The sequence below is a fragment of the Triticum dicoccoides genome, chromosome 3B (genome assembly GCF_002162155.2).
Source record: "Triticum dicoccoides isolate Atlit2015 ecotype Zavitan chromosome 3B, WEW_v2.0, whole genome shotgun sequence".
Classification (NCBI taxonomy): domain Eukaryota; kingdom Viridiplantae; phylum Streptophyta; class Magnoliopsida; order Poales; family Poaceae; genus Triticum; species Triticum dicoccoides.
The window spans coordinates 665,219,701-665,235,466 of record NC_041385.1 but is presented as its reverse complement, the minus strand read 5'-3'; the positions used below and the strand labels follow the sequence as shown (position 1 = coordinate 665,235,466).

At 43.4% G+C, this 15,766-nt stretch overlaps 1 protein-coding gene across 1 annotated transcript; it reads right to left on the bottom strand.

Moving 5' to 3' along the window:
• Positions 1 to 13,138: 13,138 nt before the first annotated feature.
• LOC119281781 (probable glutathione S-transferase GSTU1) lies at positions 13,139 to 14,062 on the bottom strand. Its single transcript, XM_037562217.1, has one exon. It carries the CDS (start codon positions 14,016 to 14,018, stop codon positions 13,344 to 13,346), a length of 675 nt encoding a protein of 224 aa, XP_037418114.1. The 5' UTR covers positions 14,019 to 14,062; the 3' UTR covers positions 13,139 to 13,343.
• Positions 14,063 to 15,766: the final 1,704 nt, after the last annotated feature.

Here is a 15,766-nt window from a genome sequence, read left to right as displayed (position 1 = left end):
AGAGCTCCATTGGATCCATCTGTTCGGAGAATTCCGAATCAACGTGGAGGCTATTTTTAATGACTTGAGAAGTCATTGTCGGCGCAATAGCCGTTCGGGCGGTCATAACGAGGCCGCCCAGCCGGAGAGTTTGGCCTAAAGCCAGGCTTCCCCAGGCGGTGATGTTGTCTTTGACAACGAGACGAGCCATCAAGCCTTATCGTGACGACACAGAGGAACTCTCAATGAAAGCACCAATGTCGGTGTCAAAAACGGCGGATCTCGGGTAGGGGGTCCCGAACTGTGCGTCTAAGGCTAATGGTAATAGGAGACTGGGGACACGATGTTTACCCAGGTTCGGGCCCTCTCGATGGAGGTAATACCCTACTTCCTGCTTGATTGATCTTGATGATATGAGTATTACAAGAGTTGATCTACCACGAGATCAGAGAGGCTAAACTCTAGAAGCTAGCCTATGGTATGAATATTGATGATGATCGTGAGTCCTACAGACTAAACCCTCCGGTTTATATAGACACCGGAGGGGGGCTAGGATTACACAGAGTCGGTTTACAGAGGAGGAGACCTACACTCGGATCGCCAAGCTTGCCTTCCACGCCAAGGAGAGTCCCATCTGGACACTGGATGAAGTCTTCCATCTTGTATCTTCATAGTACAATAGTCCGGCCAAAGTATATAGTCCGGATGTCCGGATACCCCCTTATCCAGGACTCCCTCCGGCGGTGGAAAAGCAGATTGGATCTCCCTAGGGAAAATCCTAGGGAGACTTGCTCCCCAAGCCAAGAAGGTGGAGGATTGCCTCCCAAGCCAGGTGGAGGCGCCCCACCTCCCCAAATAATGTGGGCAAGGGTGTGGGGGCGCACCACCCCTTAGTGGGCTGGATTGCTCCTTCCCCTTTGGCCCATGAGGCCCTCCAACACTTGTCGGGGCTCCCGAAACACCTTTCGGTCATGCTGGCCATAGCCTGGTACACCCGGAACACTTCCGGACTCCAATACCCTTCGTTCAATATATCAATCTTCACCGCCGGACCATTCCGGAACTCCTCGTGACGTCCGGGATCACATCCTGGACTCTGAACAACCTTCGGTAACCACATACTATTTCCCATAACAACTCTAGCGTCACCGAACCTTAAGTGTGTCGACCCTACGGGTTCGGGAACCATGTAGACATGACCGAGACACCTCTCCGGCCAATAACCAATAGCGGGATCTGGATACCCATATTGGCTCCCACATGTTCCACGATGATCTCATCGGATGAACAACGATGTCAAGGATTCAGGCAATCCCGTATACAATTCCCTTTGTCTATCGGTATGTTACGTGCCCGAGATTCGATCGTCGGTATCCCAATACCTCGTTCAATCTCGTTACCGGCAAGTCACTTTACTCGTTCCGTAATGCATGATCCTGTGACTAACTACTTAGTCACATTGAGCTCATCATGATGATGCATTACCGAGTGGGCCCAGAGATACCTCTCTGTCATACGGAGTGACATATCCCAGTCTCGATTCGTGCCAACCCAACAGACACTTTCGGAGATACCTGTAGGTCACCTTTATAGCCACCCAGTTACGTTGTGACGTTTGGTACACCCAAAGCATTCCTACGGTATCCAGGAGTTGCACAATCTCATGGTCTAAGGAAATGATACTTGACATCAGAAAAGCTTTAGCAAACGAACTACACGATCTTGTGCTATGCTTAGGATTGGGTCTTGTCCATAACATCATTCTCCTAATGATGTGATCCCGTTATCAATGACATCCAATGTCCATGGTCGGGAAACCATAACCATCTATTGATCAACGAGCTAGTCAACTATAGGCTCACTAGGGACATGTTGTGGTCTATATATTCACACATGTATATTATGGTTTCCAGTTAATACAATTATAGCATGAACAATAGACAATTATCATGAACAAGGAAATACAATAATAACCATTTTATTATTGCCTCTAGGGCATATTTCCAACAGTCTCCCACTTGCACTAGAGTCAATAATCTAGTTCACATCACTATGTGATTGTAATGAATTCAACACCCATTGGGTTTGATCATATCTCGCTTGTGAGAGAGGTTATTAGTCAACGGGTCTGAATCTTTCAGATCCATGTGTGCTTTACAAATCTCTATGTCATCTTGTAGATGCAGCTACCACGCGCTATTTGGAGCTATTCCAAATAACTGCTCTACTATACGAATCCGGTTTACTACTCAGAGTCATCCGAATTAATGTCAAAGATTGCATCAACGTAACCCTTTACGACGAACTCTTTTGCCACCTCCATAATCGAGAAAATTTCTTAGTCCACTAGTTACTAAGGATAAGTTTGACCACTGTCATGTGATCCATTCCTGGATCACTCTTGTACCCCTTGACTGACTCATGGCAAGGCACACTTCATGTGCGGTACTCAGCATAGCATATTGTAGAGCCTACGGCTAAAGCATAGGGGATGACCTTCGTCCTTTCTCTCTCTTCTACCATGGTCAGGTCTTGAGTCTTACTCAATACTCACACCTCATAACACAGCCAAGAACTCCTTCTTTGCCGATCTATTTTGAACTCCTTCAAAATCTTGTCACGGTGTGTATTCGTTTCAAAGTACTATCAAGCGATCTTGATCTATCCTTATAGATCTTGATGCTTATTGTTCAAGCAGCTTAATCTAGGTTTTCCATTGAAAAACACTTTTCAAATAACCATTTATGCTTTCCAGAAATTCTACATCATTTCCGATCAACAATATGTCAACAACATATACTCGTCAGAAATGCTATAGTGCTCCCACTCACTTCTTTGGAAATACAAGTTTCTCATAAACTTTGTATAAATCCAAAATCTTTGATCATCTCATCAAAGCGTATATTCCAACTCCGAGATGCTTACTTCAGTCCTTAGAAGGATTGCTGGAGCTTTGCATACTTGTTAGCATCTTTCAGGATTGACAAAACCTTCTGGTTGTATCATATACAACTTTTCCTCAAGAAAATTGTCGAGGAAACAATGTTTTGACATCCTATCTACAAGATTTCATAAATAACGCAGTAACTGCTAATATAATTCCAATAGACTCTTAGCATCGCTACGAATGAGAAAGTCTCGTCGCAGTCAACTCCTTGAACTTGTCAGAAAACATCTTAACGACAAGTCGAGCTTTCTTAATGGTGATACTTACCATCATTGTTTGTCTTCCTTTTAAAATCCATATGTACCCAACAGCCTTACGACCATCAAGTAGTTCTTCCAAAGTCTATACTTTGTTTTCATACATGGATCCTCTCTCAGATTTTATGGCCTCGAGCCATTCGTCGGTATCCGGGCCCACCATCGCTTCTCCATAGCTCGTAGGTTCATTGTTGTCTAGCAACATGACCTCTAAGATAGGATTACGTACCACTCTGGAGTAGTACGTATCTTTGTCGACCTACGAGTTTTGGTAGTGACTTGATCCGAAGTTTCATGATCAATATCATCAGCTTCCACTTCAATTGGTGTAGGCGCCACAGGAACAACTTCCTGTGCCCTGCTACACACTAGTTGAAGTGATGGTTCAATAACCTCATCAAGTCCCCACCATCCTCCCACTCAATTTTTTCGAGAGAAACTTTTCCTCGAGAAAGGATCCGATTCTAGAAACAATCCCTTTTGCTTCCGGATCTGAGACATGAGGTATACCCAACTGTTTTTGGGTGTCCTATGAAGATGCATTTATCCGCTTTGGGTTCGAGCTTATCAGCCTGAAACTTTTTCACATAAGCGTCGCAGACCCAAACTTTTTAAGAAATGACAGCTTAGGTTTCTCTAAACCATAGTTCATATGGTGTCATCTTAATGGAATTGTGTGGTGCCCTATTAAAGTGAATGCAGTTGTCTCTAATGCCTAACCCATAAACGATAGTGTTAATTCGATAAGAGACATCATGGTATGCACCATATCCAATAGGGTGCAGTTATGATGTTCGGACACACCATCACACTATGGTGTTCCAGGCGGTATTAGTTGTGAAACAATTTTCACAATGTCTTAATTGTGTGCCAAACCCGTAACTTAGATATTCATCTCTATGATCATATCATAGACATTTTATCCTCTTGTCACGACGATCTTCAACTTCACTCTGAAATTACTTCAACCTTTCAATAATTCAGACTTGAGTTTCATCAAGTAAATATACTTAGCATCTACTCAAATAATCTGTGAAGTAAGAACATAACGATATCCACTGCGTGCCTCAACACTCATTGGACTGCACACATCAAAATGTATTACTTCCAACAAGTTGCTTTCTTGTTCCATCTTACTGAAAACGAGGCCTTTCAGTCATCTTGCCCATGTGGTATGATTTGCATGTCTCAAGTGATTCCAAATCAAGTGAGTCCAAACGATCCATCTGTATGGAGTTTCTTCATGCATATATACCAATAGACATGGTTCGCATGTCTCAATCTTTTCAAAACGAGTGAGTCCAAAGATCCATCAACATGGAGCTTCTTCATGCGTTTTATACCAGTATGACTCAAATGGCAGTGCCACAAGTATGTGGTACTATCATTACTATCTTATATCTTTTGGTATGAACATGTGTATCACTACGATCGAGATTCAATAACCATTCATTTTAGGTGCAAGACCGTTGAAGGTATTATTCAAATAAACAGAGTAACCATTATTCTCCTTAAATGAATAACTGTATTGCGATAAATATAATCCAATCATGTCTATGCTCAACGCAAACACCAAATAACAATTATTTAGGTTTAACACCGATCCTGATGGTAGAGGGAGCGTGCGATGTTTGATCACATCAACCTTGGAAATACTTCCAACACATATCGTCACCTCGCCTTTAGCTAGTCTCCGTTTATTCTGTAGCCTTTTATTTCGAGTTACTAACACTTAGCAACTAAACTGGTATCTATTACCATGGTGCTACTAGGAGTACTAGTAGAGTACACACTAATATAATGTATATCCAATATACTTCTGTCGACCTTGCCAGCCTTCTCATCTACCAAGTATCTAGGGTAGTTCTGCTTCAGTGACCGTTCCCTCATTACAGAAGCACTTAGTCTCGGGTTTGGGTTCAACCATGGGTTTCTTCACTAGAGCAGCAACTGATTTTCCATTTCATGAAGTATCCCTTCTTGCCCTTTCCCTTCTTGAAACTAGTGGTTTTACTAACCATCAACAATTGATGCTCCTACTCGATTTCTGCTTTCGCGGTGTCAAACATCGTGAATTGCTCAAGGATCATCGTGTCTATCCCTGATATGTTATAGTTCATCACGAAGCTCTAATAGCTTGGTGGCAGTGACTATGGAGAACCATCACTATCTCATCTTTAACTCCCACTCGATTCAAGTGATTGTAGTACTCAGACAATCTGAGCACATGCTCAATGATTGAGCTTTTCTCCCTTAGTTTGCAGGTTAAGAAACTTGTCGGAGGTCTCATACCTCTTGACATGGGCACGATCCTGAAATCCTAATTTCAGCTCTTGGAACATCTCATATGTTCTGCGATGTTTCAAAAATGTCTTCGGTGCCTCAATTCTAAACTGTTTAACATTACGCACTGAACTATCACGTAGTCATCAAAACGTGTATGTCAGATGATCACAACATCCACAGACGACGTTTCAGGTTTAGCACACCGAGCGGTGCATTAAGGACATAAGCCTTCTACGCAGCAATAAGGACAATACTCAGTTTACGGACCCAGTCCGCATAATTGCTACTATCAACTTTCAACTAAATTTTCTCTAGGAACATATCTAAAACAGTAGAACTAAAGTGCAAGCTACGACATAATTTGCAAAGTCCTTTTTACTATGTTGGTGATAATTAAGTTCATCTAATGAACTCCCACTCAGATAGACATCCCTCTAGTCATCTAAGTTATACATGATCCGAGTCAACTAGGCCGTGTCCGATCATCACGTGAGACGGACTAGTCATCATCGGTGAACATCTCCATGTTGATCGTATCTACTATACGACTCATGTTCGACCTTTTGGTCTCTTGTGTTCCGAGGCCATGTCTGTACATGCTAGGCTCGTCAAGTCAACCTAAGTGTTTCGCGTGTGTAAATCTGGCTTACACCCGTTGTATGTGAACGTTAGAATCTATCACACCCGATCATCACGTGGTGCTTCGAAACAACGAACCTTCGCAACGGTGCACAGTTAGGGGGAGCACTTTCTTTAAATTTTATGAGGGATCATCTTATTTATGCTACTGTCGTTCTAAGCAAATAAGATGCAAAAACATGATAAACATCTCAAGCAATCAAATAGTGACATGATATGGCCAATATCATTTTGCTCCTTTTGATCTCCATCTTTGGGGCGCCATGATCATCATCGTCACCGGCATGACACCATGATCTCCATCATCATGATCTCCATCACCGTGTCTTCATGAAGTTGTCTCGCCAACTATTACTTCTACTACTATGGCTAACGATTTAGCAATAAAGTAAAGTAATTACATGGTGTTATTCAATGACACGTAGGTCATACAATAAATTAAGACAACTCCTATGGCTCCTGCCGGTTGTCATACTCATCGACATGCAAGTTGTGATTCCTATTACAAGAACATGATCAACCTCATACGTCACATATATATCATTCATCACATCCTTTGGCCATATCACATCACACGGCATATGCTGCAAAAACAAGTTAGACGTCCTCTAATTGTTGTTGCAAGTTTTTACGTGGCTGCTATAGGTTTCTAGCAAGAATGTTTCTTACCTACGCCAAAACCACAACGTGATATGCCAATTGCTATTTACCCTTCATAAGGACCCTTTTCATCGAATCCAATCCGACTAAAGTGGGAGAGACAGACACCCGCTAGCCACCTTATGAAACTAGTGCATGTCAGTCGGTGGAACCTATCTCACGTAAGCATACGTGTAAGGTCGGTCCGGGCCGCTTCATCCCATGATGCTTCCGAATCAAGGTAAGACTAGTATTGGCAAGTAAATTGACAAAATTTACGCCCACAACTTGTGTTCTACTCGTGCATAGAAACTACGCATAGACCTAGCTCATGATGCCACTGTTGGGGAACGTAGCAGAAATTCAAAATTTTCTACGAATCACCAAGATCAATCTATGGAGTGACTAGCAACGAGAGAGAGGGGAGTGCATCTTCATACCCTTGAAGATCGCGATACGGAAGCGTTGCAAGAACGCGGATGAAGGAGTCGTACTCATAGCGATTCAGATCGCGGTTGATTCTGATCTAAGCACCGAACAACGGCGCCTCCGCGTTCAACACACGTACAGCCTGGGGACGTCTCCTCCTTCTTGATCCAGCAAGGGAAGAGGAGAAGTTGAGGGAGAACTCCGACAACACGACGGCGTGGTGGTGATGGAGCTCGTGGCTCTCCGGCAGGGCTTCGCCAAGCACTACGGAGGAGGAGGAGGTGTTGGAGGAGGGAGGGGCTGCGCCAGGGGAAGGGTACGGCTGCCCTCTCTGTCCCTCACTATATATAGGGGCAAGAGGAGAGGGGGAGGCGCCCTAGGGTTTCCCCTAGGGGCGGCGGCCAAGCAGATTGGATCTCCCTAGGGAAAATCCTAGGGAGACTTGCCCCCCAAGCCAAGAAGGTGGAGGATTGCCTCCCAAGCCAGGTGGAGGCGCCCCACCTCCCCAAATAACGTGGGAAAGGGTGTGGGGCCGCACCACCCCTTAGTGGGCTGGTTTGCCCCTTCCCCTTTGGCCCATGAGGCCCTCCAACACTTGCCGGGGCTCCCGAAACACCTTTCGGTCATGCTGGCCATAGCCTGGTACCCCCGGAACACTTCCAGACTCCAATACCCTTCATTCAATATATCGATCTTCACCGCCGGACCATTCCGGAACTCCTCGTGATGTCCGGGGTCACATCCGGGACTCCGAACTACCTTCGGTAACCACATACTATTTCCCATAACAACTCTAGCGTCACCGAACCTTAAGTGTGTCGACCCTACGGGTTTGGGAACCATGCAGACATGACCTAGACACCTCTCCGGACAATAACCAATAGTGGGATCTGGATACCTATATTGGCTCCCACATGTTCCACGATGATCTCATCGGATGAACCACGATGTCGAGGATTCAGTCAATCCCGTATACAATTCCCTTTGTCTATCGGTATGTTACTTGCCCGAGATTCGATCGTCGGTATCCCAATACCTCGTTCAATCTCGTTATCGGCAAGTCACTTTACTCGTTCCGTAATGCATGATCCCGTGACTAACTACTTAGTCACATTTAGCTCATCATGATGATGCATTACCGAGTGGTCCCAGAGATACCTCTCCGTCATACGGAGTGACAAATCCTAGTCTCAATTCGTGCCAACCCAACAGACACTTTCGGAGATACCTATAGTGCACCTTTATAGCCACCCAGTTACATTGTGACATTTGGTACACCTAAAGTATTCCTACGGTATCCGGGAGTTGCACAATCTCATGGTCTAAGGAAATGATAATTGACATTAGAAAAGCTTTAGCAAACGAACTACACGATCTTGTGCTATGCTTAGGATTGGGTCTTGTCCATCACATCATTCTCCTAATGTTGTGATCCTGTTATCAATGACACCCAATGTCCATGTTCAGGAAACCATAACCGTCTATTGATCAACGAGCTAGTCAACTAGAGGCTCAGTAGGGACATGTTGTGGTCTATATATTCACCCATGTATATTACGGTTTCAGTTAATACAATTATAGCATGAACAATAGATAATTATCATGAACAAGGAAATACAATAATAACCATTTTATTATTGCCTCTAGGGCATATTTCCAACAACACGGTCATAATGCTAAGCTAACGGATGGGTCATGTCCATCGCATCATTCTCATAATGATGTCATCCCATTCATGAAATGACAACACATGTATATGGTTAGGAAATATAACCATCTTTGATTAACGAGCTAGTCAACTAGAGGCATACTAGGGACTATATATTTTGTCTATGTATTCACACATGTACTAAGTTTCTGGTTAATACAATTCTAGCATGAATAATAAACATTTATCATGAATTAAGGAAATAAATAATAACTTCATTATTGCCTCTAGGACATATTTCCTTCAAGTGGCCGGAGGAGCAATCAAAGTACTAATAAATCATTATTATTACTATTATAAAAATCACACAATTTGGTATTTTCTTGTGACATCGTGACTACGCAAACAAAATTGCAAGCAAACAACAGATCTGACGTGAAAAAGACAAACGAAAATAAGGCAAATAAAAAGGCAAATATTTTTGTGCTTTTCGCAAAAATCTTTTAGAAGCGGGGGAGATAAAAATGACAAATAATGTAAATTGCAAGGAGATGATATTTGTCATTAGGAACCTAATAGATGTTGATGATGTCTCCGCGCCAACGGCGCTAGGAATTCTTCCTGATTGCTTGTATATGAGTTGGTATTTCCCCGAAGAGGAGAGGATGACGCAGCACAACAACGGTAAGTATTTCCCTCAGTTATGAAACCAAGTTTATCAGTCCAATAGGAGAACCAAGCAACACTATGTAAATGAATCCTGCACACAAACAACAAATACTTACAACCCAACGCGTAAGATGGGTAGTCAATCCCTCCCCGGTAATGAGATACATAAAATTGTATGAGATTAGATAAATTGATCTTGCGAAAACATAAAATAACATAGGTAAAGAAAATATGCAGCAAGGTATTTTTTAGATTTTTGAAATAATAAATCCGAAAACAATATGATAGAAAATAGACCAACATACAATTTGTCATAATCCTTGGCAATCCATATAAAAAAGCATCATATAAAAAGCAATAGCCCAACTACAAAAAGCCCCTCTTGTTCCTCTCGCACAACACTGCATGTCGAGTGCCTTGCTGCGCTCTAGGCAGGAAGAAAGGGAGGCGGGTCTGAGGGGATGTACAACGCAAAATGACAAGGTTCCTTATGGTGCCACAACGGGGTGGCGTGGGGTGTGGATGGCATCCTCGATGAGGTGAAGGCCTTGCAGACGATCAACCGAGTGAAGCCGATGCGGGGCACCGACAACCACTGCAACCATGCGTCGGTTCCATCAAGCGTGGCGTGGTGGCGCAACATGGAGCCCAATCTTGCCCTGATGATGGGTCGTGTTATTTGGAACTTGATCTCGGCGGCTGCAGTTAAGAATTGTTGTAAATATGAGATGTGATGCGATGACTGAAAAAATCTAGCACTTTCTTCTGTGTCTATAGTGGAATGGAGGTAATGAGATGAGGTGAACGATGACGTTTAATGCGGAATTGTGGTTGTTGTTTCATGGGGCGTGGCGGCGTCCGGCGGAAGACAAAGCGGCAGGGAGGATGAACCCTCATCCACCTACTGCAATAAGTTGGGTAGATTTTTTAAAGTAGAATAGGTCGGCTAGATTGATCATGTGCCTTAGTTACATGGGCCTAGGATAAACGACCAAGCCCATCTAAATAGATAGCACGTTTGTAAAACATTTAAAACAGCCTCACAATAACTGGCCCGTGCGTGGGATACGGAGCTTCTATTTGGCGCACAACGCATTGTTGGTGATGAGTAAACGAATAGCCCTTGCTCCCCAGCGCGCTTCTGGGCCAACCCATGTGCTTTTGTTTTCATTTCATCTTTTTGCCTTTTGCTTTTTGTTTTTCCTTTTTCCTTTTTGTTTTTCCTTCTTTAAAACAATTCAGGATTTTAAAAAAGTTGCAAATTTCAAAACAAATTGTGAATTATGAAAACATTTGTGCATCCAAAAAATATTTGTAAATTTAAAAAACTGTTCACGAATTCAAAAAAGGTTCCTCATATTAAAACAAGTATAAATTTTTTGCGGATTAAAAAAATTGTGTATTCAAAAAATGTTCGCATACTCAAAAAAATGTACAAGATTCCAGTAAATGTTCATGATTTAAAAAAATGTTCATAAATTTCCAAAAAAAAATGGATAGTTCAAAAAATGTCAGGACTTTAAAATAATGTTCATGGCTTCGTAAAAAATCCAAAATTTCAAAAAGTGTTCTTGAATTCTATAAAATGGTCATGAATTCAAAAAAAATGTGAATTAAAAGTATATTATATACTTGGAAAAATATATTCCTTAATTCAAAAATTGTTCATAAATTGCAAAAATTGTTCCTGATTTCAAAGAATATTCATGTGGTCTGAAAATCTTCAAAAAATTCAATAAATTTTCACTTAATTTTAATAAGGGGAAAAGGAAAGGAGGAAAATAAAATAATAGAATAAAAAGTGACAAAAAATAAAGAAATAACCAGGCACAAAAATAAAAAAAAAGGAAAAAACAGTATGAACGGCTCATTCCGAGGACGTGGCGCATGGGGAGAGTATGCGTTGGGTCGCTATCTATCGACCCATGCACCAAATAGGAAACATGGTGGGACACTAGGTGCAAAATGCGCACAAGTTTCTTGAGCAGAATATATTGAAGTACCTCACATATATGGGGTCCCAAATAGGCAAATACATTGGACGACATCTTGAAACTTAACATTGAAAAAAACATCTTGAAAGTAGAACACGAGACAAATGGCATTAAGGGCCTGTTCTGATCTCCTCCCGCTTCTAGCTTCCCAAAATTCTGGAGCGAAGCAGAGCAAAACGATTTAGGCCCGAGAAGCTGGCTTCGAGAAGCTGTAATCGATCGTAGTGTTAAAATATGGAGCGAGGTCGGCCCAGCTCCACAAAAACGAAAAGATGAAGTTGGATGATATTACGACAGAACTGCCACCGCTAAAGAAGAGAGCTCCTATGCGACGCTCTCTGCATCAAGCAGTCGAGCAATCGCATAGGGGATCGAGAGACTGGGCCGGCCCATCTCTCTCGCGAATAGTAGCTCACTGCTGGAATAAAAAAAGATGCAATGCCAAGACTCGAGCACTACATCTGCTGCTTCTAAGGATACAATTCAAACCAGTTGAGCTAGCTAGATTTCTTGATCATAAAACATTTGCAAAACCTTAAGAAAACTCAAACACCGATCCGAACATCTTTCAAAAATTCGAACACAAAACATTTTTTTTCAAAAACAAACCGTGAATGTTTTATCAAAGGCGAAATTTATTGTTTTTCAATTTTTTTGAGAAAACTCAAACATTTTTGAACACATGAACGAATTTTGGAGAGGCAAACATATTTTTTAGAACGGAAACATTTTTTAAACTACCAAAAAACTGAACAGAATCAATTTTTCTAATTTAAAAAAAAAATGAAACATGAACAACTTTTGCACACGAACATTTTCTGAAACCCCAGAACAAAATTTGGAAAGCAAACATTTTTTCAAATTTGCAAACAATTTTGGAATCGGAACATTTTTCAAAACTCTGAAAAAAACTTGTAAATATGAACATTTTTTGAAATTTGCGAACAAATTTTGGAACAGGAACATTTTCTCAAACTCCCAAACAAATTTATGGAATTTACGAACATTTTTCAATTTGTGGACAAAATTTGAAAACATGAACATTTTATAAATCCGTGAACAAATTTGGAAAGTTGGAACACTTTTTGAAATTCCTAAACATTTTTGAATGCAAACCAAATTTGAAAACATGGAAAATTTTGAAAAAAAGGAACATTTATTGAAACTCACGAACAAAAATTGAAAAGCGAACATTTTTCATAAATTTGCGAACATTTTTTGCAAAGTTGTTAAATTAAAAAAAACATCAAGAAAATAAACAGAAACTAAAAAAAGAAAAGAAACAGAAAAGGAAAAGGAAAAAAACTAAGAAAAATAGAAAACCGAAAATAACCAGAAAAAACGCTAAAAAACCCGGTTCAGGGAACCTTCTAGAAGGTTCCCAAAACCGGTTGCGCGCACTGTGGGCCGGCCCATGTCGGTAGCTCGCGCCGCTCCTCTCTGTGCGATCCCTCGACAATTCGCCGCAGAGAGCGGCGAATAGGATTTTCCGCTAAAGAAAACGGTTCGCTCGACACTCGTAAGGAAAACGAATCGGTACATAAAGAAACTGTTCGCTCTCCTCTCTCCCTCAAAATGGGCTGTTTCAGTCGGCCCAAATGCCTCCGAACAGGCTAAATTTTGGTTAGTTGGGCTGCCAGGCAATGGAGCCCTCGAAGAAGCTATCGATCGAGCCGAACGTATCGCGATCGCCAGGCAGAGTAGAAGCTAGCGTGAGAAGCTGGTTTTTGAGAAGTTTTCTGAAGTTGGAGGAGATCAGAACAGGCCCTAAGACTCAAATTAAACACAAACAAGAGCAGACTCGAGCCAAACTCCATGAAAGCAAACAGTTCGCCACGCATCCACCAGCCAGCTGACTACTCGAGGCCGTAGTGCTTCTTGAGCAGGCCGATGAAGTCGTGCACCTCCTCCGGTGGCGTCAGGACCTTGGCCACGGTCTCCCTCTCCCCGCACCGCCGCGCCCACTCCGCCAGCCTCGGGCACTCTTCCTCGACGCTGAACCCGCCGTGCTTCTCGTAGCTGTAGAACCACGACGTGAGCGGTATGAGGGTGACGTCCACGAACCCGAACGCCTCACCGCCGAAGAATGCCTTGTCGCCGAGCTCGGCGTCCAGCGTCCTGAGCGTCTCCAGCATGTCGGCCCGCGCCGCCGCGCGCTCCTCCCCCTTGAGCTTCCATAGCCGCGTCCCGCAGCTGTACACCCTCTTGTCGACGTAGTCGGCCCAGAACCGCGCCTGCGCGCGCGCGTGCGGGTCGGTGGGGAGGAGCAGAGGGGCCGCGCCGGGGAAGGCGTCCTCGATGTACTCGAGGATGACGAGGGACTCGCAGACGGCGCGGCCGTCGTGGAGGAGCACGGGGACCTTCTTGTGGACGGGGTTGGAGCCAAGGAGGAGGTCGCTCTTGGCGCCCAGAAGCTCCTGCTCCAGGGACTCGCAGGCCAGGCCCTTCTCGGCCAGCGCAATGCGGCAGCGCTGCGCGAACGGGCTCACCCAGAAGTCCAGCAGCACCAGCCCCGTCTTCTCACCAGCCATTATCCTATCCTTCCGCTCCTTGGAGATGCAGGAGCTCTGTTTATTTCGCTGTGTGTGTTGTGGTGTAATTGTGTGCTCTCAGGGCTTTGCTTTATAAAGGGAGAAAGGCAAATTCAAAATATTTCATTCACACTTATTTTTCCCATCTCACGTCTGATCTCTTTGTTTGATGCTGACTGGGTAAGTGGGTATCACGTCAAGAATAGTTTATGTGCTCAAGGAACGCGAGAAGGTTATATTAACATGTAGCGGAACTCGTGCCTCGTGGGTTACGATATTCGGATCCAATGATCATACTAGTATAACGCCCGTGCGTTGCCACGGGCTTTTCAAAATTTATAGTCAGTATCTTTCATTTATCATCCCCTCATATTGGATGATTATGGGGTGCTCTAATTAGAAACACAACAATCAAATATTAGGAAATTTCACCGAACGAACAACAACGAATAATACGATATCTATCAAACGAATAAAATGAGGTCATATTTTTGGTCCGTCATGCACTTCTGTTGAAAAGTGTCTATCCCTTTTAGAATCAACCCACTGTTTGCTCGCACGCAAAAAAATACATCTCTAAAGTGGGGAACCGATCGGTGCCAAAAAGAACTCAAACTCCTATCCAATCTCGACTTCGTGCTCTTCCACTTCCATTGATAAAGATGGGACGTCAAGGGTTTCATCATGATGACCTCGAGCAGCCGCCGACATCCCTCCCCACATCTACCCTACCCCCTGCTGCCGCTTGCACTGTCCTTGCTCCTCGAGGGAGCTAGGGACACAATGTTCTCTAGGATGGGCATGACCAGATCCACGAGGAGGCCACATTCTTCCATGGGAACCCAACCAAGCACACCACCCTCCGCAACCATCCAATCCTGGCCTAACAAAGTCAAGACCCGCCATCGATCCACAAATCAGGCTCGCCGCATCCAGGTTCACTGCAAGTCTGCGACGAGTCTGTAGTCGACATCTTGACTTTGGCTATCCCCACGGAAGAATCATCGGATCCTGCTTACTTTTACCATCACTTCGTCTCTTCCCAAGGCAGCGACACCACCCAGCCAATCACCACCACCGCTTGCGGCTTGCCTACATAAAATCATGAGAAATCCCCACGGCGGTGCTGTAAGATCACCTTGACGACCTCGATAGTGACCGACTGGTCTAAGATCTAAGCTAGCCGCTCTTTGTAGAAACCAATAGAAGTAGGCATGTGACTCAGATTTGTTCTTTGGTGTGCATGCGTTTCTTGCTGCCTACCAGCTCTTGTCTACAACTCGCCTATCTCTGTACCAGCTCTTGGTCTACAACTCGCCTATCTCCATGCTCGAGACGACCAAGCTCGATGCGCAAGCCGCATAAGTCTGCTAGAGCTATATCCAGGCCCTATGATTTTTGGATCACTGGCACTATGGGTGCCAGGACCGAAGTCGCCCTCATCCACCAAGTGGATCAAGGAGGCCCACCACCTAGACTCTACATCGCAACATTTTGTGTTTTCCTATAAAAAGTAAAAAACCTTCTCTAATAAACGTAAATATAACATTTTGGTTTTATAGTCTCAACTTTCCTACACTTCAATACCAGAAGGATTTCTTGGTTTTATTTAATGACCTTCTTGAATGTCATTCACTTAGAAAGGTAGTAATACAATCTGTGATATTAAGGCAAATTATTAGTCATATTAAAGTGCAAAAGGCCATATAGGAGTCAAAGCATGACTTTTATGGTTATACTGTAATTTG